Here is a 27793-nt window from a genome sequence, read left to right as displayed (position 1 = left end):
ATTATCCACTGAGCTTTTTTCGTTAAAATTATTTTCCACTGACCTTGCAAGCGAATTATCTGCAATTTACCTTGAGGGTATATCCGATAAACACGGTTGAAGGCAATAGTTAATAAAAAAACCTGATAGTTTCTCATGATTTTTATATAATCTAAAAAAATCTATATTGCCCATGTTTTTAGGTTCGATTAAACTAAATTATTCTATAAAATTTTCCAAACTGAATTTTGATATTAACATTGTATAATTTTAGTAAGTTGGTATTTGTCTAATATTTGTTAAATTTTAATCAGACTTATGATTTTATTAACCTGGAAAGTTCAATTAATTAAAATATCAAATCGGGGATAAAAACAAATATTAAAAATATTCCCCTTAACCGAAATTTTAAGTTTTCGTTACAGCGACAACATGGCTTCTACGTGTCAAACTTACGAATTTTGTATCTTTAATACTTTATTGAAATGATTGAAACACAAGGTTATAATTAAATCAGGTTAGATTATTGTTTTAAATTAAAGAAAGATGTAATTATTTAGCATTTGTTTTATAGATTAAAGCAGTTTGTATATAAAAACAGCGACAGACTTGCAGTCAATCAGACTTTTAAAAATACAAGTTTTTAAGAAGATTTTCTAAATTAGAGAAAAAACAATTCGGTGCCAAGAATTGAAGACAACAAAAATGTACAAAAAACATAGTGCATATTGTTTTAAACTGTATTTTTTCAGGTTTTTAATGTAATTTTGTTGTGTTTAAATCAAAATAATTGCAAAATGTCGAATGAAAATATTTTTTCTGTTGGAGGTAAATTTCTTGGAGACTACATGGCAAGAACACCACAAAAATTAAAGGTATCAACAATTAAATGTTTAAACTCTGCATTTATAAGATTCTACTGAACTTCAAGTCAGTCTGGCTCTATGCATTGACTAACACATTCTGTCAATACATTTTCGTTTATTTTTTAGATTATTGATGCATATCTGACCTACATATTAATCACTGGGGTTATGCAGTTTCTTTATTGTGCTCTAGTTGGAACCTTTCCTTTTAACTCATTTTTATCGGGATTTATTTCATGTGTAGCTTCGTTTGTTTTGGGAGGTAGGTGAATTTATTCTTTATATGTCCTTGCCTTAGATTGCAACGCTCTAAAGCTGTATTTAAATATTTCTTTAGTTAACCTAAGACTGCAAGTCAACAAAGAAAACTCCCGGGATTTTAAAAATGTTGCTCCAGAGCGAGCTTTTGCTGATTTCTTATTCGCTCACGTTGTCTTGCATTTGGTGGTCATGAATTTTATGGGATAAATTAGGAGGCGGAGCTAAAACTGTCAATCAAAGTCTAAACATTTTACATGAAGCAGAAATATTATTGCTGTATAAAATTAAAATATTTTTCGAACCATGTAAATAAATTAAATTCATTTTATGTTTTGTTATGTACAGATCTAACAGATACAAGTGTTGGTTATGAATTTTATTGTACAATATATACAAAAAGCATTTTTCTGCCCTTACATCTGCATAAACGCCAAGTCGGTTTCAATCTTCAAAATTTTCTTAAGAAAAAATATTGTTTGATCAAGGAAATAACAAGACGTAATGCACATTGTATTACCATTAACAGCAACAAATTTTAGGCTTAGTTTGTCAATCACTCTTAATATAAATACCTCCTCAATGTTGAGTAGAGTATTCTGTGCTGAGAATCCAAGTATAGATGGAATTTTAACTCCAGTTGATAGCAAATCTAAACATATTTAAAGTGAGGGAAGTGGACCCTTGTTTTCATTAACAAAAAGTAATTATTTTTACTTAGAGGCTCAATTTTTCGTGTTAATACGCAATATTCGTTAACCTTTGGTTACTTACCATCAATAATTGGCTTGACCGTATCTCTGGTAAGACCTTGGATAACCAAATCAATCAAAGGAACAGGAACAACCCCGACGTTTGATTCTCCAAGGCTTGTTGTAACGACGATCTTGTTTAGGCCACCCTGTATAACTTGATCAGTTACAGATATAAACCCTGTAGTTGTGACGTTCTGAAACAAATATAGTTAGATTGAAAGCACTTGAATTTATCGTACGATCTTGCACTTTATAAGGCTAACAAACTTAATAACAAATCTAGACCATGATCACAATTCTTGTTGGATTAACCTACCACAATAAGAGACAATGCGTTAAATCTTGCACCATCTTCTCTTACTACACACATGGTAACATTTAGATCAACTGCAATAAATATTAGACCTTCTCTAAACTGGGCAGCAATCGGATTTAATGGAACAATTTTCGCTTCTATGGGACTAAACATGTAACAAAAAATTTAAAAAAACGTTTTTTGGAATTATCTATTATTTTTAAATAATAGTTTAAGTTAACCTTCTTGGAAATCCTTGAAACGCGCTCAATATTGAGCCGAAGAATTCAGTCGTCAATCGAACATAAGAATCGTCTGGTAGCTAAATATAATCGAAATATTTTTCGTATGCGATATCTTCAAAGAAAATGTTTGGTTATTCACGTTTATATAAAACGAAAATAGAATAACAAAATATATAAAATGGTTTAAAACAAATGCAATTTATTTCTTATATGATACAACCTATAGTACTTTACCGTGTCGTCGGTAACCACAAAGTTTAAAAGGTTGTTGTATGATATTGCATGCAGAAATGTGTTGAGGACATATTCACTTGCTTGCAACTGTATCATCTTATCGGAAAGCGCTCCTGCTGGGATTTCTGGTGAAGGTACCGGAAATCTAAAGCACACGAATACTTTAATTTAATATTTATATATATATATATAACTTTTTTTTATTTCTGATAAAAGCCTTTTTCACCTAATGTTTGGATTATTGTTTGGAAAACATCTTCCACTGAAAGACAGACTTGTAGTCATACTAACAACGCTGATATTTCTTACAAGTGCCGTTTCGACTGATGTATCAAAAATTAACGGCACATTTTCTAGAATGTTTAAAAATATGGTTGGTATTGAAAAAAAGTGATTTTTTTTAAGGATTTATGTTAAAGAACTTACTTGGGTACAACAATGTTATGGAATCTGCTTGGTCCATAAATAGATCTTGTATTGTTGGACAAACCTAACATGAATAAAAAAAATCAATTTTTTTAATTAAATAATTATAACGTATGAAATATAATTGAACTTACTAAATTTTGCAAGGTTTTTTTCAATCTTTTATTGGCAAATCGAAGTGCAAAGTTATAGACAGAATTTGCAAAGCCACCTTGGTCAACCTTTATCTTAAGATCTCCAATGGAAGCAGAACACATTTTTTCCATGATCTACAAAACCAAATCAAGTTAAAAATGTTTAACTTCAGTTGGGTAAGATATATATTCGTACCGTGGGAAGGCCATCTTTTCTTACTCCAACCTCTGTTACCAGATTTAAGTCGGACTTTGCAATGTTTGCTGTGAATGTTCCATGATCGTTGATTTTCCTCCTTAAAAGTTAAAACTTGTTATATTAAACTATTTAAAATTATATAGAAACCTAAAAAATGTTAAATTATTTAACGATTAAAAGCTGCTATAGTTGTTTTGTCGTAAATATACTATAACTTTTTTTTAATTTTGGTCATCAAGAAACAAGATATAGTAAACGAGACTTGTTGATTTTTACTTTTAAAATATTTAAGAATATATTTTACCATAATATTTTGTATGAGATTTCCCAATTTCCTACTATGTTAAAGTAGGCTCCTTTTATACTTGTATGTATAGATGAAGGTGCTTGTATTTTGTTGGTGACAGTTCCAAGCGAAAATGACGAGACCTTATTTCTAAAGGTTAATGTTAAAGCTTTAGGCAATATAGATCACAAACAAGATAACCTTTTATTCATTCTAATCATTTTTATCTTACTTCGTAAATTTGTATTTGAGACTTGCAAAGGATGCTGATCCCGAAATTTCACCAGGTATTTCAAAGTTTTGAAAACCGCTGGTAATATTTTTAAGTATCACATCTTGTACTGAAATATCATAAAATACACTTTAAACACAAATAAATGTGTACCTACATATATTCTTTACATTCTTGAGGTTTAAGCATATACTACTATGTCAAAATAAAATTAACTTTTAATAAAGATACAACTATGTCGAATAACGTTAAACGATTTTTTGACCAATTTTAAATATTTTTTTATGGAATATGCAAAACCCTTTAATCGCCAACATATGTATTGGTGGTTTATTAAAAATAATAAAGATTTTTTTAAAGTTAAATCTTAAATATTTTCATTAAATCACTAATACACAGCCTCACTATAATTTGAGTTACCTGTGTCTAAACCACGCTGAGTAAGAGTTCCCACAATTCCAGGATTTTCTGGAAACAACTCGTATCCTAGTACTAACACTGATGTTGAGCACAATAAAAATGCAAACGCAAACTTCATTCCTTTGTCTTTGGTTACCTATTAAGTGCTCTGCGCAAAAATCAAATAATATTTCTATAGGCTAATTCTAAAAATATTGTTGTTTGTTCAGATCAAACAACAGTCTAATAATGATTATTTTTTTCTTATACATCGGCTTATAAATTAATCATCAAACGGTTAATTTTTATAAAGAGATCGTGATTTAATAGATCAATGTTGTTTACCGTTTAAATATCGAAACAGTTGTAGCCTAGGGTGATTCGCAATTTCTTGTTTCAGTTATATATGCGCTTTTAAAAAAAAATTCCAGGAAAAATGAGGATTTTGGTAGGAATTTTTTTAAAAGAATTTTTTTTGGATTTTCAGTTTCATTGTTTTTATAATAAACTTGGATAAAAATTTTTTACCAATTGTACCCAAAAAAAAGGTTTTTGCTAAATTTTTGCGAACGAAAAACATATAAAAAACTGCAACGATTATGAATTTTACTAAATGATTGCACTTATAAGTAATAATTAAAAATGTTTTTTTTTTTGCTTAAATTGCGGTTTAATAAAAACGACCGCAATTATCTTTTCGCGCGTCCGCCTTTTCTGTCTTTCCGCGTTTTAGTGCTTTCCGCTTAACCGGTCTTCTATTATTCCTTTTTTTTGTATTGTTACACCATTGTCATGCGAAGAAGACGAGATAATTGGTTGATTGTTTTTTTGGTTTTTATTTTTATGTTAACAACAAAAGTATAATTGCGTTTGTTGCATTTTTTTTAAAGTTTTTCTGTAATAGAATTAGAAAGTTTAGACTGTCAGATGTTTTTCTTCTTGTACTTGCATGTGCGGTTCTGCAGTGACCTGTGCAGTTCTGCAGTGACCTATAGAACCATTAACACGGGCAACAAACTGACAAACTAAGTCTAGAAGTTTTATTTATTTTTAATCTTTATTGCCATTTGGCGAGGGGCTTTATTGTTCGCTTGTCCAGTTTTTTGATATTTGTGTTTTCTTTAAGATAAATTGGCAGATAGAAAATTGTATTTAAAGTTGCTTAAAATAATAAATAAAGCCAAAGACGATGGAAAAACGTTTGCAGGAATACAGGTCACGCAAGGAAGCGGAATTTAAACAAACGTCGTCTTCATTTGCTAGAAAATCAACAACTAGAAAACCTAACGCTGTTATAGCTCTAATAAGAAACTGTGCAAACTACATAACAAGCACAAGAATTTACACAAAAATTACAAACACAGTAATTAAAATTCCAGTGATTGGAAAGCCGTTTGTGCTAAAAATAATACTTTGGCTAATTTTGTTCGGTCTTTTTGTTGAAATGGAATTCGGAATGGTATTCACGATTGTTTCTGCGTTTGTTTTTATTTATTTTAACACGTCGACTAGAAAACGGATGAGCTCTGAGAAAAGTGCATATTCTGTGTTTAACGAGAACTGTGAACGCCTAGAGGGAACTTTTACAGCCGAGCAGTTTGAGAAAGAACTAAGATATGGTTCTGGTGCCACCTAATGTTTAAAATTTGCAAATTTAAAGCATTGACATGCTTAAAATATTTATATAGTTATTATAAAAGGCGGTAGTAATGCATTTTACCTTGGTGATAGATTTGATAATGAGTAAAAAAAGTTAAAACAATGTTTTACTATGGTGCTGTAAAATTATAAGAATAATATACATTGTAAATTTTTTAGAACTTTAATTTTTTGAATTTTTATTTCTTTAAAAACCTCTGTGCAATTTTATATTTTTCTGTTTAGAAATCATTTTCTTTTATTGGATTTAACTTAACAGTTCAATTATTTTTCTAGGATGTTAAAAAACAAATTAGGGTGATAACATCTGTTAGTTAATGGAATCACAGTTTACAAAATAATTTCGATTTCTTTGAAGTTCTAATTGGGAATAAAAATTATGTTGTCTTCAGAAATCTCTGATCTTGAACAGTTTATTGACAGTTACGTTGGTCCTGACCCTCTTAAGGTGAGATTTAAAATTTGTATTTAAAATACTGATGTTTAAAATATTAACAAGTCTATTAAAATATTTGTTTTCTAAAGGCCTCATCATCAAGCGAGAGAACCCAATCTTATGACAGTAAGAATTGTTTTTTTTTTAAATAAAAGTTAATTTAATTAGCAATAAAAAGGCATCATTTGATTATAATTTACAATATGTGTTGTAAAGTTTTAGCTTAATACCACTTTTTTGTGCAACTAAAAAAACAAATTTTTAAGGTAACCCTGGGTTTAACTTTATGAACTCAGCTTTTGAGGATAATGTTTCACACAATCAACCCGACAATGGGGCAGAGTTTTGGGGAGAAAAGCCAAGGTAAGTTGAATAAAAGCTGTTATGTATTGTAAACTGTTACATATATGTTTATAGTATTATAGTCTTTGCTTTTCTTACAATAACAATTTCTTTTTTTAACAGTTTAAATATTAAAGATTTGTTTTAAATCTATTGCAATTAAATTTTTAATTTTAAAGTGGAAAGGATTGGGGGTCTCCGCACAGGGCACCACCGAGTGCTCAACAAGGTTGGCACGAACACCAACCCAATATTCAGGTTTGTTTTATTCTAAATCATAAATAAAGAAATTTTGTTTTTAAATTTAGATTATGTTTAAAATCTAATTTTTCTAATTTATAGAACCGGGATGTGCATTGGCAACAGCAGATGTACGAAATGTCACAACAACAGCAGCAGCAGCAGCACTTGCAACAACAACAAATGCAACAACAGCAGCTACACCAACAACAAGCACACCAACAACAAGTACACCAACAACAAATGCATCAACAACAATTAGAGCATCGGCAGCAACAACAAATGCAACAACAGCCACCTTCTCATTTTCAAGGACATCAGCCTATACAACAACAACAACAGTCTCAACAGCAAAGTCATTACGAACAACAACACCAGCAGCTGCAACATCGACAACAACATCAACAAATGCAACACCGACAGCTACATCATCAACAGGTGCAGCAGCGACAAATAAGGCCAGATGTTCAACAATATCCTGGGCAATTTCAGCCCTACCCTAGACAAGAATTTCATCCAACCCAAGGTCAGTTTCCTTCTCCTCCTCATCACATGCAACATCAACAACAAGGTCCTCCGGATCAGATGTTACAATGGGAATCTGTAGGAGGACCGCATGCGATGCAGGGCTCTAGAGATCCGAACCAAATTCAAACGATTGTAAGTAATTTGATCCGACAAAATCACATGCAACAGCCTCCGCAGAATTTACCATCTTGGATCGACACTTCGCAGCCTCCGCCGTCGATGACCAATGAAAAAACAAATGTTGGAAGTGATTTACATGGCCAGGAACCTATTTTACATAGTATGACATTTCAACGAAAGTCTAGTTCCTCTGATGTTTTTCCACAAGAAGAAATGTTAAAGGATAAGATGGGACCTAACACGTCAAATTGGGGCCAGCCACATGAAAATATGAGGGATTCAAAGATGCCTAATTTTAGTCAGGTGCAGTTACCACCAAACGTTGGGAACTGGGATAACACACAACCAACAGAACCTGATTTTTCTAATGCATCAAGATCTCAACAAAGAATATCAACTTATGCAGCACAAAAGTCAGAACCTAATGTAAATGTTTTTGATGACAGAGAAGTACAACAACATACCGATGCTCAACAAAACAGAAACGTTAAACAACAGCAGCAGCCTAAAAAACAAAGCCATCCCACAGATAAAAAGTATCAAAATTCAAGATTGAGAAGCAGTTCTGGATCTGAGGATAACTATGAGCGTAACTCAAGCCGAAATAATTCTTTTCGCAACAAAAAATCTCCTCTTTTGCCTACCCCAGAAATCAACAATAACACGAGGTTGTCACATGGAAGTAACAACTCGAAAAGTGGATCCCATTACAGTCAAGGAAGTGGTGATTGGGGCAAGTCTGTTGGACGTAATTCGAGCTCCGATTTTTACGAATATGACGAAAAATGGAGCCAAAATGAAGCAAAGAGTAAGCAAAAGGTAAGATTTTTTGATCATTAAAACTAGCTCTGTGGTATTTAATAAGGTTTACTTTGCTTTGCAGGTGATGAACTATTTCAAATTTAATACCTTTTTAAAAAGTCTTAAAAAAAAGGAAATTAATACTTAAAATTGAATCAAGGTTCAAAGAAGAAAAAGTGCTGCAGATGAGGACACAAACTGGAGAAAAAGAGACGATGAAGTTGCTTCGGATAAGCCAAAAGATAAAAGAAGAGGAAAACAGGAGGAGAACGGAAAAAATTCGAGAGAGAACAATGTCAGGGAGTACAGAAATTCAAATCGAGAAAGAGATAATCGGTCGAGAGACATGCAACATTCTAGGGTAAACTTTATTTATTAAAAAAAAACTTTTTAATTATTCACTTCTTTATACCAAAACATTTTGCATACCTATTAAATTAAAAGTTAAGATAGTTTTGTTTAATTTCATAAATTATTTATTCTAATATATTTATTTATGGTTCTCCAGGGAGTCAACTTTAATCTCTGATACAAACCTATATATACACAGATAGCTTTCATTTACCAAACATATAAAATGTATTTTAACTTACACCTACATCTTTATATTTTGTCAGGTAAAGAAATCTGAATCTGACAACACTCAACAAAATAGCAAAAATTCACAATCAAAAACAAAAACCAAAGAGGTAAACCCTTTTATTTTATCAAAAAAGAAGGCTAGCACTGTTTATATTATTATGTTACCCAATTAGTTGAGATATTGATGTTACATGGTTAAGGATCAATAGTATTTATGTATTTAAGGGATTTAAGTTCCTAGACTAACTGTAATTAGTAATTAAATGTTTGAACTTTAGTAATATGTTGTTGACCCATTTTGGTTGTTATTGACCTTAATATAAATAACTGTCCCTCGTAAAATTCACAGTTGTCTTGTTTGATGTCAACTTTAAATCAAATAAATGTCACCGATTTTTCTTGTTTTTGTTTAATAACTATTTTATTTTTATTTTTGCAGAAATCTAATTTATCTTCTGCACATGAGAAAGAGGTCAACAATAACAGATCTAAAAAGAAGGTAAACAAAACCAAATTTTTAATTACAAATAGTGTATCTTTGGGTTTGGTGACCATGCCATAACATACTCAGAATTTTTATGTAGAAATTAATACTTTGGCATGTTTTAAATCATTAAATTGATTTTGTCATTTTTTTCCGTTGCATTGTTGTAATATTATTTGTATATCGTGTTTATTATTTACTTTTATCAATGTGCGAAAAACCAAAAGAAAATAAAAAAAATCTAAACTTTAAATTGAATTATGTTTCTAGCATGACGATCTAGTTGTTACAACCAACACTGACAATCAGCAGCGTAGAGTTACAAGCCTTGGTAAAAGTAAAGTTCAATCATGGATTGGTGATGAAATGGTAAGACTTGTGCATTAACGAACATTTGTTTACATATTACTTGAACACTTATTTATGTTTTCCAGGCTTATAATTCAGCTGGTAAAGAGATAAGTAAACTCCACATCACGGATTCTGCTGATTTAACAAAGTTTATTGAAAGCACTCAGGCTTTTGCAATAACCGAATCAAAGATGAGGGAAGTAGCAGGTAAACTTTAATTTATAAATGGGAATTTTTTATACTTTTAATATTGGAACTAATTTCACTTTTTTGTGAATTGTTTTTTTTTAAAGTTGTGTATACACTTAAGGTAATGCAATAATTTAGAATTTTGTATATTCTGTTTAGAAATTTTATGCAACAAAGCAATAAGGAATCGTAAGTTCAGTAGAAATGCGGCAATATTGTGTGATCGAATGTCTTTAATGATGGTGCACGGAACCAAGTTCAGAAGTGTAGTGCTTAATGTAATGCAGGTACAGTTATTAAATTTTTTAAGGTTAAAATTTTTTATTTTTTGGATTTAAAAATTATGTTAAAAAAGTAATTATGTTGATGTTAATGCATTATACAAAAACAGGGACATTATAAGAATCGTGATCAACTATTTAACGCAACTTTTCGAGGTGACAAGAGATGGTTTGGTTTTATAACTTTTCTGGTCGAAATATTCTTAAACGTGAGAACTGCACAAGGCGAAAGACTCCTGGTGCTTATAGAGCCTGTTTATAACAGTCTGTTGCAGGTAACTATTATATAAAAACTTGAATTCTTTATTTTATTTGAACTGTATATTAAATTTTTATTTTACGAATGTTTTGTTTCCACAGGTATTGCGAAGTGTCAAGGTAGAAAAAGATCAAGTTGAATGCTTTGGTCAATTGGTAGGTTTAATTTAAAGTTAAAAAATGAACAGTATTTTGTGAATCATTTGGATTAGATGAAAAAAAATAATTAAAATTTAGGATGATAGTTATTTTATTCTTGATTATTAAAATGTGCTTTTGTTTACATTTGATCTTGTGTAGTTTATGCTTGCCGGGCCATCATTAGAAACAGAGAGAGCTTCTAGTATGAACGAACTTATGTCTGAAATAAGAGACCGATGCGTTGTCTCGAAAACAATTGCTATTCGAAAAGTTTTGCTTGCTTGTGTTGAATATTATTCTACCAAATGGAAAAAAATTGACAGAAAATAAAATTTTTCATCGAAAAATGGGAATATTAAGTTTGCCAATTAAGCATGGGTTGCATGAGTTTTGGTGGATTAATAGTTTTTGCCAAAATTATTACCTAAACTTTGTTCAAATAACATTCTGCTTGTGCCATTATAAATGCCACACTTATTTTTTCGGCTGCAATTAGTACTTCTAAAGTATTTATTTTTTGAAATATTTTTATGTTTTTTTATTGCACTAGGTTTATAAATCTCATTTTATTGCGTTTTATTTTTATTAAGAAAAATCAAAATTTCTACAAACAAGCTTCATTGGGATATATTACTTTGTTTTTGCATGTAAGGGGTGTTTCTTTATTTTTAAATTTTTTTCAATGCAATTATTTAATTTGTTGTTCTATTTAATTTAGAAAGGTGTGCTGAAATCGTTTTTGTATTATTCTAAAGTAATTTAAAAAATATTGAATTTAGATACTTGTACACTCTGCTGCTCAATTAAATGATAAAACGACATTTAAACCAAATTTGTAAACTTTTTTACATATTTAATGTTAATATTATTCAAAATAAGTTAGTAGTTAGGACATTTGCACACTTTTTCACTATAATACTTACATGGACTCTAGTTTTCAGTCATTAATTAGCACTGGATTTAAAACGTAGACCAGGGTAAAGGGGTAATATAGCCCCTTTACAATCCAGTTCTGGATAAAAGTGCCTCTATTACCCCTTTACAATGGTACACACAATAACACTGTGATACAAATCGTTGTAGCAAAAAATAAACTTAAATTTTTTTGCAAACAGTTTTTTTCTAACCCTGTGATACAAACCGTTGTAGCGAAATAGGAATTCTAGTTTTTACCTTAAGGGTGCTTCTTTTTTTTAACACTTGCTACACCACCATGGTGTCGTAGGTTCAATCCCCACTGCTCTCATGCTGTAGCGCCATTAAGTAAAGCGTTATAAACAGTATTAACTCCTGGTGAACCAGCAATTAATCAGCAGCATAATTACCGGGCAATTATAATCTCCATAATATCTAAAACTTCTGAAGGCAACTCGAGACTGGGTCGGAGTAACTAATGTTACTCTGTGTTTAGGTCGCGCATTCGACCTTCTTACATCGAGGACAAAGATATACACAAAAAATATTAATATTACAAAATGGCGTCTATTACCGGGTGGGCGAGGTATTAACTTATAATTTTTCGCATATCTGCCACGTTTTAAAAAGATTCTTCGAAAAAATGGAGAAACGAAAGACAGACAACGATAGAAAAAGGTATCGCATCTCTATTCATTCAGTAGATTAACGATCTCTCGCTTTAGAACGAAATGATGCAATGTTTCGAAGGCCATACGCGTTCACACGTAGTAATGTAGTGTTTGTTTAGAGTAACTAAAACAATCGTGTGTAGCCCATTCAGATTTTAAATCAGTAGGACTTAGTTTCGTTGGCTAGTTTCGCAGTTAAAAGCCTTAAAACTTAAAATTTAATTTTATTAAGTTAAAGTGTAGACTACCATTTCTCAATTTCACGCTACTTGACTAGACGAAAGTGATTTCCCAAGCCAGAAATGCCACGTGCTATATTTTCCGACGGTGTGAATATAGTTTAAACCGCTAACCGTTTACAATTATTAAACAGGTTTTTGCTGGCAGCTGTTGCAGCAGTAATTGTAGGGTATTGTTGTAAATTGTATTTAATTTTCGTTCACACCAAAATACACAGTTAAATAGTAATTAAAATGGGTGATGCTACCGGAGATTTTCACGGAAAAGAAAATGGAAAAAATATTGAATTGCAACAAGTCATACCAAAAAATGAGGTAAAAATATATATTGTTTAATAATTATATGTATGTAACCAAGTAAAAATATACAAGTTTAGCTTTTTTTAAGAAAAAAAATTTGTATATATATATATAATATACTTGAAAAAAATCTTTTGAAAATGTTATGTAAATTTATTGTTTAGTAAATATCCATTTTATTAAAATTTAGGAAAAAGCTGTGGACAGCAGTACCGAGAGCTTTAAGTTAAAACGAACCATAACTGTGACGAATGGTGTTGGAATTATTGTTGGTTAGTAAACATTGTAAACATTATATAGTGTTTGTTTAATGATGATGTGAGTTTGTGTGTTTTATAGTAAAACATATTTAAAAATGGTATCTCAACTTTATGTTTTGTTTTTATCTTTTTTGTTCCTTTTTAGGAAATATTATTGGTTCTGGTATTTTTGTATCGCCAAAAGGAGTGTTACAGAATACCGGTTCTGCCGGAGTGGCTCTAATAGTTTGGGCATTGTGCGGAATTCTTTCAGCAATTGGTGCGCTTTGTTACGCTGAATTAGGCACGACCATATTAGAAAGTGGCGGAGATTACGCTTATATATTACAGATCTTTGGATCTTTGCTAGCATTCTTAAGGTATTATTATGTATTATGTAAATCACTAAAAAAAATTTAAAAAAATTTGTTCTAGGGATGGCAAAATGAATGTTTTTATATTTTTTTCTGGTAACCTTTTTTCTTGTATTATTCTTGTTTTTAAAATCTTTGTTACTTTAGGTTATGGATTGCTGTTCTTATTATTTATCCCACTAATCAAGCTGTGATAGCACTAACATTTTCCAACTACATTACTTTTCCATTTTTTGAAACTTGCGGTTCACCCGATGCTGCTGTGAGACTACTGGCAGCTGTTTGCATAAGTAATTTTTATATTTTTTAATTTGTTTTTTTGTTTTAAAAGTGTACATTATATATTTTGCATCTTACATGCTCTTTTACAACATTTGTTTATATACTTCTACTAATAATACCTTAAGGCATATTTATTTTATTTTATGTTAATATACAATATGCAAAACATTATATTTAAATAAAAACCTAATTTTTTTTCATAAAGCTAAATTTTAAAAATTTTAACATTGGGTTTTCTTTTTTAGTTATTTTGACGTGGGTAAATTGCAAGAGTGTAAGGTGGGCAACAAGAGTACAAGATGCTTTTACAGCTGCCAAACTGCTTGCTCTACTTCTTATTATTATCTTGGGTCTTATTCAAATCTTTAAAGGTATTTTATTCTATTTTTATTTGGGAAAATATTTTGTAATTGTGCAATTTCATAAAGTGATAATTTCTATTTCAAAAGTTTCTGCGTTTAAATAAAAAGGAAAACCACCTTTGACTTACCTTAAAAAAATATATTTTATTTATAAGCATTATTGTAATATTACTTCAGGTGAGGCCACTTCACTTTCATTAGCAAACTCATTCACTCCTGTGGATGGAAAATTGCCGAGAGCTGACAAAGTAGCTCTTGCTGCTTACCAAGGTTTCTTTGCATATGCTGGCTGGTAAGTGAAACAGGAAACTTAATAAAATTCATCATACCAAAATATTTTTTTTTTGAACAAGTGTGTGAAAATTATTTCCATTGATTTATTTTCTTTTTTTCCTCTGCAGGAATTATCTCAATTTTGTGACAGAAGAAATGATCAATCCATACAAGTAATTATACATTTTTTACAGTGCATAGGAGTTTATAATAAAATAATTTTTTGTTTATTGTTTTTTATGCCAACTGCATTTATTAACTACAAAACAAAAATTTTTACACAACTTTAAAATTGTATTTTTTCAGGAATTTACCAAAAGCAATTTTGATATCCATGCCAATAGTGACGATAGTTTATTTGATGGCCAACATTGCTTACTTTGCTGCTATGTCGTCCAGTGATTTGTTAGCTTCAAATGCTGTGGCTGTGGTGAGTTATTATTAATATATTTTTATCTATCTAATTTATAACGAAAATGACTTTATAGTCATTATCATTACCTGTAATGTATTACCGAATAATATTACAATATAACTGTAGGCTATATTATTCACATCATATTAATGTAAACATTGTCAAATATTTAAACAAGATAAATATGAAATATGTATATTTAGAATTATATTGAAGTTACATTTTATTGTCAAAAAAATTGGTATTAACTATTTGTTTATGTTTGTAAACAAATAGTTTTTTTTGAATTTCCAACTGCTTATTTGACTTCCAATCTATTGTTTAGTTTCCATTCAACATTTTAATTACCTTTTGTTTATTATTTATTCAGACGCTCGGAAATCGTTTGCTCGGCGTAATGGCTTGGGTTATTCCAATCTCAGTGGCCATGTCAACTTTTGGAGGCGTGAACGGTTCCCTTCTAGTTTCATCAAGGTAAAAAATTAATGTTAATTATTAGGCGCGGAAATTTTTATTACAGCATCGTAATTTATGATTTCAATATGACAAATATTTTTAATAATGACTTAACAAAATTTTTTTTAATAATTCATTTTTCCAATAATTTTTAAAGTATCAGGTTTTTAATTTAGAATGCCAGACTGCTTTTTGTATTTTAACCTTTATAGACTTAAAAGTAGTATAACCTGTTTTTAATATCCTTACTGCACGTGTTAAGGCAAACCAAGTCAAAAAAGGCTTTGTATTAATATTTAACACAGGCAGTTCTAATATTAAATATGGTTTCAATACAGGACATAAGAGGTATTAGATTTAACATCCTTCCTACCTATAATATATCAGAAAATAATTATTAATTCAGATTGGTTTTTTATACCTGCTGTTGAATGTGGTTTGCAAAAATTAAAAAAATGCTTTGCAAATTTAATTAAAATATTTTTAAATGGTTTGTAAATTTTTGTGTCTTAATTTGTAAAAAATAGTTTACTGTAAAGTTTTTTGGTTTAATTTAAAGAACGTTCAATAAAAAAATTAATATTTTTTAAAATTTTAGACCGCAAAATTGAATCAAATTTCCTTCTGTCGTAATAATTTCTATGTCAAAAGTTATTTTAAATTGCATATAAGTGTGTGGCGGTGACACAGCATTTTGGCTGGTGCAATTCTTTAAATATAGACATCAATAACCACTCTTATCTGACACTTAAATTATAGACTAGCAATTGCAGCAGAAAACTTAAGTTTATTGGGCTTGTTGAATTGGTTTGGAATTTTTAAATGACACGTTTATATTGAAAAACAAATGCATTTCATGTAGACATTGTGCTATGTATTTTACATTTCATAGTTGTATTGTTTGGTTTTTAAGAACCTGCCAATCCTTTTTAAAACTGAATGTCAAGAGTGATTGCCATACTTTAACACACATCCTGAATGAGGTTATACTGTGAGGTAGAATTGTGTTGGTTTAAGTGCTTTTAATCTGTTTGCTTAACTCTTTTTGGTTCTTTTAATGCTTTGTTAAAAAAACTGAAGTGGTTTTTTATAAAGGGTATTATGGTGAATTGCGTCATACTGGTTTGTGTAGAAGTTTTATGGTGCCCTTATTTTTCTTCAAGGTGTTATTTGGTATTTGCATTAAAACATTTCTCTATTCTTTAAGAAAGTGGATGGTACTTGTATTTCTTAGTCATTTTTTATTGACGTATTTTGCAAATTAGAAGTTTCTAAAACTAATTTTAAAGATTTATTTGATTGTGATCTCAAATTTTTACAGCTGTTGTGTTTTAAAAATTATTTTTTACAATGATGACCAAGCTTATGTAGTTAATAAATTATTAAAAAAAATTTCCTGTTAAAATGCTTTAAATTGTGTAAGCTGAGTTGAGTTACAACTAAATTTGCCAAGTCACAATTTTTATTGTTATATGATGACAAATACTTTGTATAGAATAGGTCATTTTTGTTGACATAGATGGTTTTGAATTATTGTTAAGTCAGGTTTGAAATATTATGTAAAGACCATTGTTTGTCATTTTCAAAGGAACAAAAATGGTTTAAATATGCTCAACAATTGTGCTTTTTAAAAATTATATTATGAAATTTTAAATGTGTTTAATTAAAATAAAAAATGTAATATTAATACTGACTTAAAAAATCTGGCATTTTATTTAAATATTTAATGAATAGCGTTGTATTGTTAAAAAAATTGACCTAATATTTAAAAATAAGTTTTATGTAACGCCTCAACATTTTCCCAAGGGATATTATGCATTTTGTGGTCAATTTCTCGCTAAAGCGTAACAAAAAACCACTCGTGGAATTCTAGAAACTGATTAGGTCACCACACCACATTGTGTTTAACCATTATTCACAAATAGTTTTCACAATATTTTAACTAAAGTAATAAATTTTTTTAATATGTTTTTTTTTATTTAGGATATTTTTTGTCGGAGCTAGACATGGGCATATGCCTGAATCGTTGGCATTGATTAACGCGAAGAATTTTACTCCAGTACCTGCTTTATTATTTACGGTAAACAGTTTTTTAAAGTGGATGATTTCTTAGAAAATTATTTAAAATGCTTATCATCAACTTTAAACAAAAATTTTCATTTTGAAAATTGTACCATTTTTTTTAACTAATGTTCTAGTATGATTGAAATGTAAGAACAAAGGTAGCTTATTAAAATTATTTTGGGTGGTCGTCTTTGCTACAAAGTGACACTCGTAAAATCATACTTTGACCTTGTGAGATCAAATTTTTCCCTGTCACTGTAATTATTGTATCAGCTTGGCAATGGTACAAACTCATTTACAAGTATTATCATATACCTTTCTCCTATATTTAGCTTTCAAGGAATATAGCACTACCAATTTAACGATTTTAAGCTAGATTGTAAGAGTTTTCGATGTGTAAAAACATCATGAAAAATGCTTGTATAGAAATCACTATAGCTAAATAATAATTTTTTTTCCAAATTTCAGGCTGCTTTGAGTTTAGTAATGCTTGTAACTAGTGACATGTATACTCTAATCAACTATGTTGGTTTTGCTAACTGGGTGTGGTATGGTGTAGCCATCTCTGGTCAGATTTACTGGAGATTTAAGTATCCAGATATGCACAGACCAATTAAGGTAACAAATCAATAAGTATATAATTTGTATAATAAATTTATTTAAGAATTTTTACTTTTTTTTTTTATATTCCATATTTTTACCATCTTAATTTTATTTTTTACAGCTTAATATTGCTCTACCTATCTTCTTCGTCTTGGTCTGTATTTTTATTCTTGCTTTATCTTTTATTTCTGCTCCTATTGAAACTCTTACTGGAACAGGAATCACATTGACGGGAATCCCTGTTTATTTATTGTGTGTTCATTGGGAAAAATATCATCCAGAATGGCTTAACGATATTAAATGTAAGTTAAAATATGTTTTTTTTGTATATATCTTTATCCTCGATGTGGGAAGGTTGAATGCGCAACCTAAACATAGAGTAACATCAGTTGCCCTGACCCAATTTCGAGTTGCCTTTAGCAGTTTGTGATATTATATAAATTATTTTTGCCCAGTAATAATGCTGCTGATTAAGTGCTGGCTCAGCAGGAGTCTTTATCGTTTATAGCACCTTACTCAAGGGCGCTACAGCATGAGAGCAGTTGGGATTAAACCAACGACGTCATGGCGGTAAAGTGTTCTTACCACTACACCACACTGCCGGTTTATTTGGATATGATTAAACTTAAATATTTTTTAGAGTAAAGATTGTTTAAAATTAGCACTTGTTTTATTTAGTTTACGTTTTGCGTTTTTGCCAGGTTTTAACTTTTTAAATATTTATAATTTTTTACTTTTTAGCTGAAATTACAAAGTTTGTGCAAAAAGTCTGTTATGCTCTACCACAAGAATCGAAAGAAGAATAAATTTAATCAAAATACATTCATTTAACCACTTTTTCAGACATCGAAATTACCAACTCCATTTAGATAAAAACCTAAATCTGAAACCCAAATAACTGTTTACAATACTTAGGTAAATTCATATCTTACCTTAACCCTCAATATAAAAAATGTTTATCTGTCAAGTAAACCAAATGTATATAAAAATATATTTTCAGTTAATATTTTCAACTTGCACTAGACTAATATTTATAGTAGATGATTTTAATTGTCTTGAATAAAATAGGTCTGGGTAGATGTTACTTAGAATTTTTGTGCTTTATTGTTATGGTAATTGGTGGCTCCCAGAACCAAATTGTAGCATTTTAGTTATGTAATTTTATGCATCTACTATATTTGATAAGAGCTATAAATATAAATATTTTACAGTTTAAAATTTCGCTTTAACGTAATTTAGAATTTTTACCTATCAAAATTTTTCTTAAACAAAATCAAAATAATTTATACATTTATACAACAATGGTATCTACTATCTACAAAACCTAATCCACTATTACTGTGTACAATCTTTCGAATATATTTTTTTTAACTTTTGTTGTAAATAACTTATCCTTCTATTTTTGTATGTATTGTAGGATTTTTTTTAATTTTTATGTTGATTTTTGGTCTGGATGTCAATCTTATAGGATTTGCTGTTTTTTTTGTAGTTGTTACTTAACTATCAACTTTTTTGTTGTCAACTATTTATTGTTGTTTTTATTCTTATCCCATTTTTAACACTTACATACACAAATTCAATCAACAATCCGTCAACACTAGATACACAATTTATCTATTTTACCTTGGAAATTATAATTTATTAGTTTTTTTGTTTCTTTGTTTTTATAAAACATTGTTATTACTTGGAATATTTAATTATTTTCTGTGTTATTATTTTTTTTGCCTTTTTTAGTATGTAAAAAAGTGTATAATTTGTTGTAAAAATTAGTTACATTTTAAAAAATACAATACGGAATACACTGTAAACCTACAAAAAATAAATATAACATTTTAACCAAATTTTTAAACAAAATATATACAATATATAAACCTTATTTGTTTTTTTCTGGTAATATTTCGCTGTAAAATATATATTTATACTGTTGCAATAACAACATATGTTATCTACATATTTATAATTCCATAATGTAGATAACTGGTGTTGTTTACCTTGGTCTGGTACCTTAACTCTTTAAAGCAACCACTACAGTAATAACAAAATTGTATATATTATTCAGATTCCATTTCGTTATTTTTTTTTAATTTTTGTGTTTTTTTATTAAAGTTGCATTAAGCCCTATTACAAAACCTACAGCTAAACTTTTTTGCAACAACTGTTTATAGTTTATTATTTAGCTATAACTTTGTTATGCTTTTAAAATATATTTTTTTCTTATTGTTAAAAAGCTAGTAAATTTAGTTATACTAATGCTCTAGCAAAAGTCTTTAAAAGTATTTTGTTGTTGTTGTTTATTTATTTTCTTTTATTTGCTTTGTAGATTTTCGAATAAAATGGGGTAGCTTGATAAATTATGTATTCCAGTTTTAGATATAACTTAAAGAGATGGTGTGGTCGCAGAGTTTATTTTTTAATTATGTTGGAATTTTTCTAACTTGCACGAGGATACCGCTATTTTTAAAATTGGTCAAGTAGTTTTTGAGATATCGGGATTTGCAGTTAAAATATTATAAATAGGGAAAGTCCCTACGCTTGGACATTATTTAGCCAGTATTTTTAAATTAAGGATAAATAAATGTGTAAAGAGTTTGGTAACATCTGTTGCTTGCAAAAGGCGTTGATTGGAATTTTGAAATCGGCAAGTTTTCGTAAAGCGAAAAAGTGGCATTTCAGTGACCAGAGCGTGCTTTTGCGCTTTAGTGTTTTATCAGGGATTTTTATAAGGACATTTTAAGTAGAAAAATAAAGTAGTTTAATGCCTAATGTTTTTACTGTAAATGGGCACAAATATTGCATTTTATGCAATTTATTGTAGGTATTGCTACAAAGATTTGTAGTTAATTTAAAATATTGATTTTATTTTTTAGTTTAGCGTGTTAAAATTTACGAAATTGTTTTGTAAAATGTCAGGTTGTTTACAATGTAAAGAAATGGCAGCGTGGTGTAGTGGTAAGAACACTTGCTACGCCACCATGAGGTTGTGGGTTTAATCCCTACTGTCCCATGATGAAGCGCCCTTGAGTAAGACGCTAAAAAACAGTATGAACTCCTGCTGAGCCAGCACTTAATCAGCAGCAATCCCACATCGAGGATAAATATATATATATAAACCATCCCACATCGAGGATAAATATATATATATAAAGATATATATACAAAAAAAATGTGAGTCTTAATCTAAATGTGTAAACTTTTCATATTAATTTGTTTCATTAAAGTTAAGAATGAAATATTAGGGATATTTTGTTTAAATATGACGTCACAAATATAAATAAATTGGGTGATTTATACTATAAACATAGTAGATAGTTTTATTTAAAAAAATATTTCGAAAAATTTGTTAAAATGAAATTATACGAGAAAAAAATACTTTTGATCTTATTCCTAGATTTCCTTTTTATCGCAACTCTGATCTCTCAAATACAACAAAGCTTCAAGGCACAACAAAATGAAAGTAGGTGTTTTGTCAAAATTATTTTTCTACATTTTATAAGTAATTAAAATTTTTTTCTGAGCTAGACCACGTGACCAAACGCCAGGCTTACGAACCGAACGAACCGGAAGTAGACTACAGCGAAAATCCTGACGTCATATATCTGATACAACGTTCAGGATTATCGGTACGTTTAAATAAATGTATTTGTTTGGTTATGTATATATATTTATATGATTTTGGTTAAGTGACAATATACCGGCAGCGTGGTGTAGTGAGAACACTTGCTACACCACAAATGTGGTCGTGGGTTTAATCTCCACTGCTCTTATGCTGTAGCGCCCTTGAGTAATGCGCTATAAACAGTATAAACTCCTGTATATATAATATATATAATATTTTAAACTGCTAAAGGTAACTCTAGACTGGGTCGGAGTAACTTATGTTAGTCTATGTTTAGGTCGCACATTCAACCTTAGCACATCGAGGATAAAGATATATACAAAATATATATGAAAATGCGCGCTTTGCTTAAACATAAATGATTTTAATTCGCTGACATTTAAATGCAGGACGACGATTTTGAGATTGTTAAAAAATTTATCGGATTTGGAACCAATTTTCTAACTGAGCTTGGTTCCTATGATGACTCGAGCAGAATTGGAGTGATCACTTTTACTGCCATGTCCCGACCGATGACTGATTTTAAAAGCTGTTGTGGATACGGGATGTCGTATTTACAGCACGTTATTATGAACGAGTTCTCACTTTATAATGACTCAACGTTAAGAACTTTGGATAGAGGGGATCACAGTGATTTGTCGCCGTTTTCGATCGACATAAAGAACGCTTTTCAAATTTTAAAAGGTAAAAACTTAAGTAACATACCTTTACTCTTAGTTACCCTCTTAAATAGTTTAGTAGTTTGATTTTTTGTAGGGCATTTAAACCAAGCTCGTTGACTTTAAAGGTTGGAATGGTCGACGCATTTTCAAAAATGATTCAAAATAAATAATTTCGAAATATTTACGCAGAAAAATATCTGTCGCCTGGTTTGGCGCTGAAGAAACCGACGTTGGTGATTTTCGTAGCAAATTTTCAGACACCTTATCAAAGTTTTCGACTTCTACATGATGCAGTTGATGAAATAAAAGCCTGCAAGAAAGCTGGGGCCTGGATTTCAACTATAATAGTTGATCCTGACCCAAACAGGTAACTAAACAAATTTTATTGTGTTTACACTAATTTCAGTTCTAAATTTACATGTTCAGTTAATAAAATGATGTTTTTATGGCATGATTCTTCATTATTTACATCTTTTCTAACTCCAAATTTTAACTAATATACAAAAAAGTCATGACTTAACACAATTCAGGTGACTTACTAATTCAAATTTTGTTGACAGACAACCTAGAATTAAAACCGATTTGTTTATGAGCCGAGCTTACAATCGGAGCAAGCGGGAAACTTTGTCGGAATCTCAAAAAATTCTGCAAACGAGAAGACAATTTATTTTGTAAGTTGAAATTTTTTTCTTAAAAAAAATTAACTCATTCGTTCACATATCTGCAACATTTGATGTGTAAGCTATAAGGTAATAAATAGTTTAATCGCAAACCCCTTTTTATTTAAATGTTAAAATATGAAATAAATTTTGTTGGTAGAACCAAAGGTGAGAAGGACGACATTGCCGAGAAAAGTTACAAACAAGAACTAGCAAAAAAGTTTTCGATGTCTGACGAAGATTTTATTAAAAGTTTAGCTCGTACTTTAGAGTCCAGGATCGAACCCAGAAGATTGTACGAAAAGTTAACTGAAGTATATGCCCAGGTTAATTGACATTTCAAATTTAAACGTAAAACTTAGATTAAAGCTATTGTTTTTGCAAGTCGCATTCTGCCTTAATTCTTTAATATAAAATTTTTGAGTTATCAAGTTTGCAAAGTAGTTTGTATAGAATAAAATTGTTAATAAATATTCAAAAATGTGTTATATTAAAATTAAACAAATGTTTTAACAATAAAAATAAGCAACCATAATTTATTTAATAAGCTCCATTTGAATACCAGGCAATATCAAGCAGAGAGATAGACGGTTTTCAAATTCCAAGTTATCAGAATCTAATATATCCACCGATCACTACAAGGATTGAGAAGCTAATTACACAACCTATGACTTGGTTTGGAGGTAAGAATAATTTTAAATATTATACGGTATATATTTCACTTACCTTATTAAATAAAAAAATATTTTAAGTCGAATCTTATCTCAGCTTGATGCCACTTTTTATTCTAAAAAGCATTTACTTTTGAAGTTTTTTCTGGGCTAGCACTCTTTCCAACCCGCTTAGATTTGACATATCATAAGATTTTATGGAACTTTTTTAATATAAATATTTTAATTCTGCCTGTGTCTAGAGGCTGAAGTCAAGACGACATGCGATGGTACGAAGCACGTGGTCGATAGAACGATTTGGAGCCCGGGGTTTTTTACTCAACCGAACTATCCAGAAAGTGTGCAATGCCAGTGGCTGATCAAAGCTAGACCAGGATACTCACTACATATAAAGTAAAGATCAACTGAAAAATCATTGTTTTTATCAATTTTAAAACAAGTTACTCTGATGTTTCATTGCTTATCTATTTTGTAAACCTGTAAGCTAACTTTTGCATTGTATATCACATGATTTTTGCAAATACAACACTACTTAATATGATTCCAAAACCACAAAACAACAGTTTTTCAAGTATAAATGATATTTTAATATATTTCTAGATTTGATTCATTTGACACGGAACCAACTTTTGACCAAGTTAGTATTTATGATGGCGACCAAGAAGATCTAAGACAACGAATTGCAGCATTTAGGTTTGTTATAAATGTTATTTAATTAAAAGAAAATAACTTTAAAAAGTAAATTAAGGTAAAACATAACAACTTTATAATATTTTATATATTTATCTTTTAGTGCTGTTTAAAAACGCAAGGCTCAGATAAAAAAATCTTATGGCATTTGCTCGAACCAAAATCTTTTATATTGTAACCTTTTTAGATAAATTTGATTTGTTTTTAGTGGGAAATTGGAAGGCAGTAGTGCACCAGAGGCGAACAGCACAGAGCAAGATATGTTGGTTGTATTTAAACCGGATGGGGGCCACAATGCGAAAGGCTTCCATGCTATATGGACCCCAGTGATCATGTTTGATAAAATTGACGGTAGCTATTATATATTGTACTCTTATAAAGGGTATTTAACTTTAAAATAAAGTTCTAGGGATTAAGATTTTAACAAGTTCAGAGTAATCAATTTATATAATAAAAATAGAATATTAAAGCCTTTGTTAAATTTTTTTTAATATTGTCAACTATAGCCTTTTTAAGGTAATTCAAAATTATTTTAGAATATTTGTTAAAATAATTTAGAAATTAAAGTTTTTATGTAGGAGCTGAAGTAGTTTATTTGGTGGATGTTTCAGCAAGTTTAGAGAAAGACGATTTTGAACCTGTTCATGTTTGGATCAAACTTGCTACAAAATTTTTCACCTTTGTTGGAGAAGCAGGGGAAGGGTAAAAAAAATTAATATATTTAAAAAATTGTTTCTTTCAAATAATTACTAAATTTCGTCTATAGAAAGTTTGTAATGTTTATATTTATAATTATTTATTTGTTAATATTAAATATTTAATAAATTATTTTTTTGTATTTTTTTCCTATTTATCAATATTATTGTTAGTTTTTTTACTTTTTAGGCAAAAAGAAGAGGGAAGCATGTTTGGATTGTCATCTTTCGACGAAGAAAATGTTATTCTTAGCAGCATCGAAGCTCCTAAAACAAGGTCCGAGTTTTACAAAAAACTTGAAAGACTTAAACACAGAATGAGGACAACTCTGATCGGTGAAGCTCTTGATTTTATTCGAATAAAACAGTTTTAGTAAGAATTTCTGTAAAATAATGTTATTGAAATTTTTTTTATTTAACTTAAAATATTAATAACAAGAACCTAAATAAATAGTTTACACTTTTTGTAGGCAAACCATTTATAATAAAAAAATTCAAATAAATTTTTTATGTAATGCAGTTAAAAACATTTGTACATGAAATCTTTTTTCTTGAAATTGTCAACATTTACCATTTTTTTAGTCTATTGGGTGACGGGTTTCAGTATAGATCTTCATCCCAAGACGGACGATCTAATACAAAGGACGAGGAGATCATTCCAAAGAAGATTCTTTTTCTCTTTAGTGATGCTTATTCTGTTGACGATCCCAGGCCAGCCGCAAGAAGATTATGCGAAGCCGACATTGTGCCTGTTCTTATTGCGGTCGGCAATGTTAACATACGAGGTCAAGATGACGTCACAAGTTTTTGTGGGCTTAGTTTTGGTATTGATGTTCCAGTTCCCGAAGTAATTCAAGCGTTAAAGGTGGGTTTGGATGTTATTAAAATACAATAGCAAACCAGATATTTGAAATACCATGCTTTTATTTTTGTATTTTGGAGGCCATGGTTAAATAAACAAATCCCTTCTTTTTTTAATTTTTTAACTTGAAATTTGTATGTAATATTTAGAACGGCTTGCTAATGTTTCATACGACAAATCTTACTTAACCTTTTAGCTTATCATACCCTACGTAGATTAAATGTTGTCACTTGTTTGGAACTTGCCTTTTTGTCTTTGTTTACAAGTTACTAGGCTTGTTCTATAACAAATATTAACTTACTTCATTGAGATAACTTTACACTACCTGAGTACTTAGGTCTTACTTTGCTTTTTAGATTCACCTAAAATTGATTAAAAACGAAACAGGGACGACGACCGAGCTTCCACCCCTCCCAACCAAACCAACATTACCAAACAGATGGAAGACCACTACAGGGGCAACTTCACCAACCACCAGTAAGAAAACATAAAGTTTTTCGTTAGTGTGACTTATTAAAATAATTTTAAGTCGGCACACTTAAAATTTCATTTTAATACTAAACACGTTAGCCCTAAAATAGGTATGATGGCTGTATACAAAAAACAAAGCTAATAATTACTGATTTTTAAACCTTTATTTATTTTCTAAATATATTTTAGGGCCTCCACGCACTACTACACCACCGTTACCACAACCTAGAAAGTTTAGTTACATGGGTCTTGCCGGACTTCTTATAACAATCGGTATAGGCTTAATCTGACATTTCAACATTTAAAAAGATTGTAATTTACAGTGTATAAAAACGTTTCTAATCACATTTTAAACCTAACACAAGACAACATTTATTTATTGAAGGCTTTATCGAAAGTGTGACATTGTCAGTGTTAATGTATTGCACGTTCTTCGTCACACCAACCCCTTATCACAGAGAACTCAACATAACTGAGGTAATGTTAAACTCTCTATATAAAAAAATTGATGTAGAGGGATAAATATTAGCATTCCTTAAGATTTAAAAAAAATTGCATTTAAAAGCGAAATTTTTGTAGAAACATTTAAAGAAAACAAGAAACCTTTAACCCTGTTTTCAACGTTTGTATTTTAGGAACTCGACGAAGATGCACCGGCCCACCAAAGCTTTGCAGAATTGGTAAAAGCAAAAAACAAAAGGAGACATCAGACGAGGAAAGTCGACAACAGATACCCGAAGATGGTTAACAGTTTCTTCACAAGATTTAATACAGACAAGCGCGAAATGGAGCAAAAAACTTCAATGGAATTGTTTGGGGCAAGCGACAAAGCTTGCTGTGCTAAAAAACTTAAAAAAGAAACGAGTCAAGAAAAAATAAAAAGTTTTATGAACTTGTAAAAATATTTAGTTTTTGCAAATTTTGTGATGCTTGCAAACCAGTGGGCTTGCAAAATGATAAATAGGTATGGGTCAACAATTAGGTTTTTTAGAAATATATATTTGTTTAGAAAACTAATCACGTTATTTGAATGTTAATTTTTGATTATTAATTTTACATCCAAGAACCACACCTCTACCTTCTGCTGGGTTAAAAAGTGAACCGTTTGAACTGTCATGCTTAAATCAATCTTGCCTCTCTGTTTCTGTAAAGAGGCTTGAGCACCTTTACTCCTTTCTTCTTACACGGGAATTAGAAATGTCAATTGCTATAGTTGTGTTAGTAAAAGTGGCGTGCACAATACATAAAAATGTACGCCAAAATTTGCATGTCAACTAAAAATGCACGCGTAACATTTTATCAGTAGGTATTAAATAGAACAATGAGGCGTTAAAATTGTTACTTATGACTCCATCCAAACGAGTTTTTAACACATAAAAAAGAAACACATTAACATATATTAATGCAAATGCCATACAATATAACTAGGTTGTATATATTAAACAAAATAATAAACAAAACTCACCGAAGTTTCTTGAAATAAAATTGATAACTAGATTGTGATTATATTTAAACATCGAGGATAAATTGTTTGACGTAACAAGTTAGGCAGTC

General features: G+C 29.9%; 5 protein-coding genes across 5 annotated transcripts; 4 read left to right on the top strand and 1 right to left on the bottom strand.

Moving 5' to 3' along the window:
* The first annotated feature begins 735 nt into the window (after nucleotides 1-735).
* On the top strand, nucleotides 736-1434 carry LOC145759169 (dolichyl-diphosphooligosaccharide--protein glycosyltransferase subunit DAD1-like). The gene is made up of 3 exons (XM_082572931.1): nucleotides 736-854; nucleotides 972-1107; nucleotides 1183-1434. Exons 1-3 carry the CDS (start codon nucleotides 777-779, stop codon nucleotides 1311-1313), a joined length of 345 nt encoding a protein of 114 aa, XP_082429057.1. The 5' UTR covers nucleotides 736-776; the 3' UTR covers nucleotides 1314-1434.
* Nucleotides 1420-4562, bottom strand: LOC145759168 (bactericidal permeability-increasing protein-like). The gene is made up of 13 exons (XM_082572930.1): nucleotides 4330-4562; nucleotides 3910-4018; nucleotides 3696-3827; nucleotides 3389-3488; nucleotides 3193-3327; nucleotides 3059-3122; nucleotides 2859-2985; nucleotides 2633-2777; nucleotides 2396-2475; nucleotides 2175-2319; nucleotides 1878-2052; nucleotides 1679-1755; nucleotides 1420-1564 (listed from the first exon to the last, which is right to left on the bottom strand). Exons 1-13 carry the CDS (start codon nucleotides 4445-4447, stop codon nucleotides 1520-1522), a joined length of 1452 nt encoding a protein of 483 aa, XP_082429056.1. The 5' UTR covers nucleotides 4448-4562; the 3' UTR covers nucleotides 1420-1519.
* A 1686-nt stretch (nucleotides 4563-6248) lies between these two features.
* LOC145759070 (uncharacterized) lies at nucleotides 6249-11442 on the top strand. Its single transcript, XM_082572802.1, has 14 exons — nucleotides 6249-6415; nucleotides 6493-6529; nucleotides 6670-6766; nucleotides 6925-7003; nucleotides 7088-8452; nucleotides 8595-8795; nucleotides 9052-9123; nucleotides 9456-9515; nucleotides 9771-9869; nucleotides 9935-10058; nucleotides 10200-10327; nucleotides 10432-10596; nucleotides 10682-10735; nucleotides 10880-11442. Exons 1-14 carry the CDS (start codon nucleotides 6347-6349, stop codon nucleotides 11048-11050), a joined length of 2721 nt encoding a protein of 906 aa, XP_082428928.1. The 5' UTR covers nucleotides 6249-6346; the 3' UTR covers nucleotides 11051-11442.
* A 1241-nt stretch (nucleotides 11443-12683) lies between these two features.
* On the top strand, nucleotides 12684-20258 carry LOC145759806 (large neutral amino acids transporter small subunit 2-like). The gene is made up of 13 exons (XM_082573658.1): nucleotides 12684-12860; nucleotides 13036-13117; nucleotides 13251-13464; nucleotides 13606-13748; nucleotides 13986-14111; nucleotides 14280-14394; nucleotides 14504-14548; nucleotides 14682-14805; nucleotides 15161-15264; nucleotides 17230-17326; nucleotides 17779-17928; nucleotides 18035-18215; nucleotides 18655-20258. Exons 1-13 carry the CDS (start codon nucleotides 12780-12782, stop codon nucleotides 18717-18719), a joined length of 1527 nt encoding a protein of 508 aa, XP_082429784.1. The 5' UTR covers nucleotides 12684-12779; the 3' UTR covers nucleotides 18720-20258.
* A 1103-nt stretch (nucleotides 20259-21361) lies between these two features.
* Nucleotides 21362-27517, top strand: LOC145759612 (uncharacterized). The gene is made up of 18 exons (XM_082573459.1): nucleotides 21362-21367; nucleotides 21429-21533; nucleotides 21919-22213; nucleotides 22381-22558; nucleotides 22752-22862; nucleotides 23011-23176; nucleotides 23416-23533; nucleotides 23764-23914; nucleotides 24122-24214; nucleotides 24420-24562; nucleotides 24790-24913; nucleotides 25097-25279; nucleotides 25489-25771; nucleotides 26125-26245; nucleotides 26429-26512; nucleotides 26625-26716; nucleotides 26875-27050; nucleotides 27304-27517. The coding sequence occupies exons 1-18, from the start codon at nucleotides 21362-21364 to the stop codon at nucleotides 27515-27517; spliced, it is 2643 nt and encodes an 880-aa protein (XP_082429585.1).
* Nucleotides 27518-27793: the final 276 nt, after the last annotated feature.

This window comes from Corella eumyota, chromosome 7 (genome assembly GCF_963082875.1).
Source record: "Corella eumyota chromosome 7, kaCorEumy4.1, whole genome shotgun sequence".
Taxonomy (NCBI): domain Eukaryota; kingdom Metazoa; phylum Chordata; class Ascidiacea; order Phlebobranchia; family Corellidae; genus Corella; species Corella eumyota.
The sequence above is the reverse complement of the archived record's forward strand: the minus strand, read 5'-3'. Positions and strand labels throughout refer to the sequence as shown.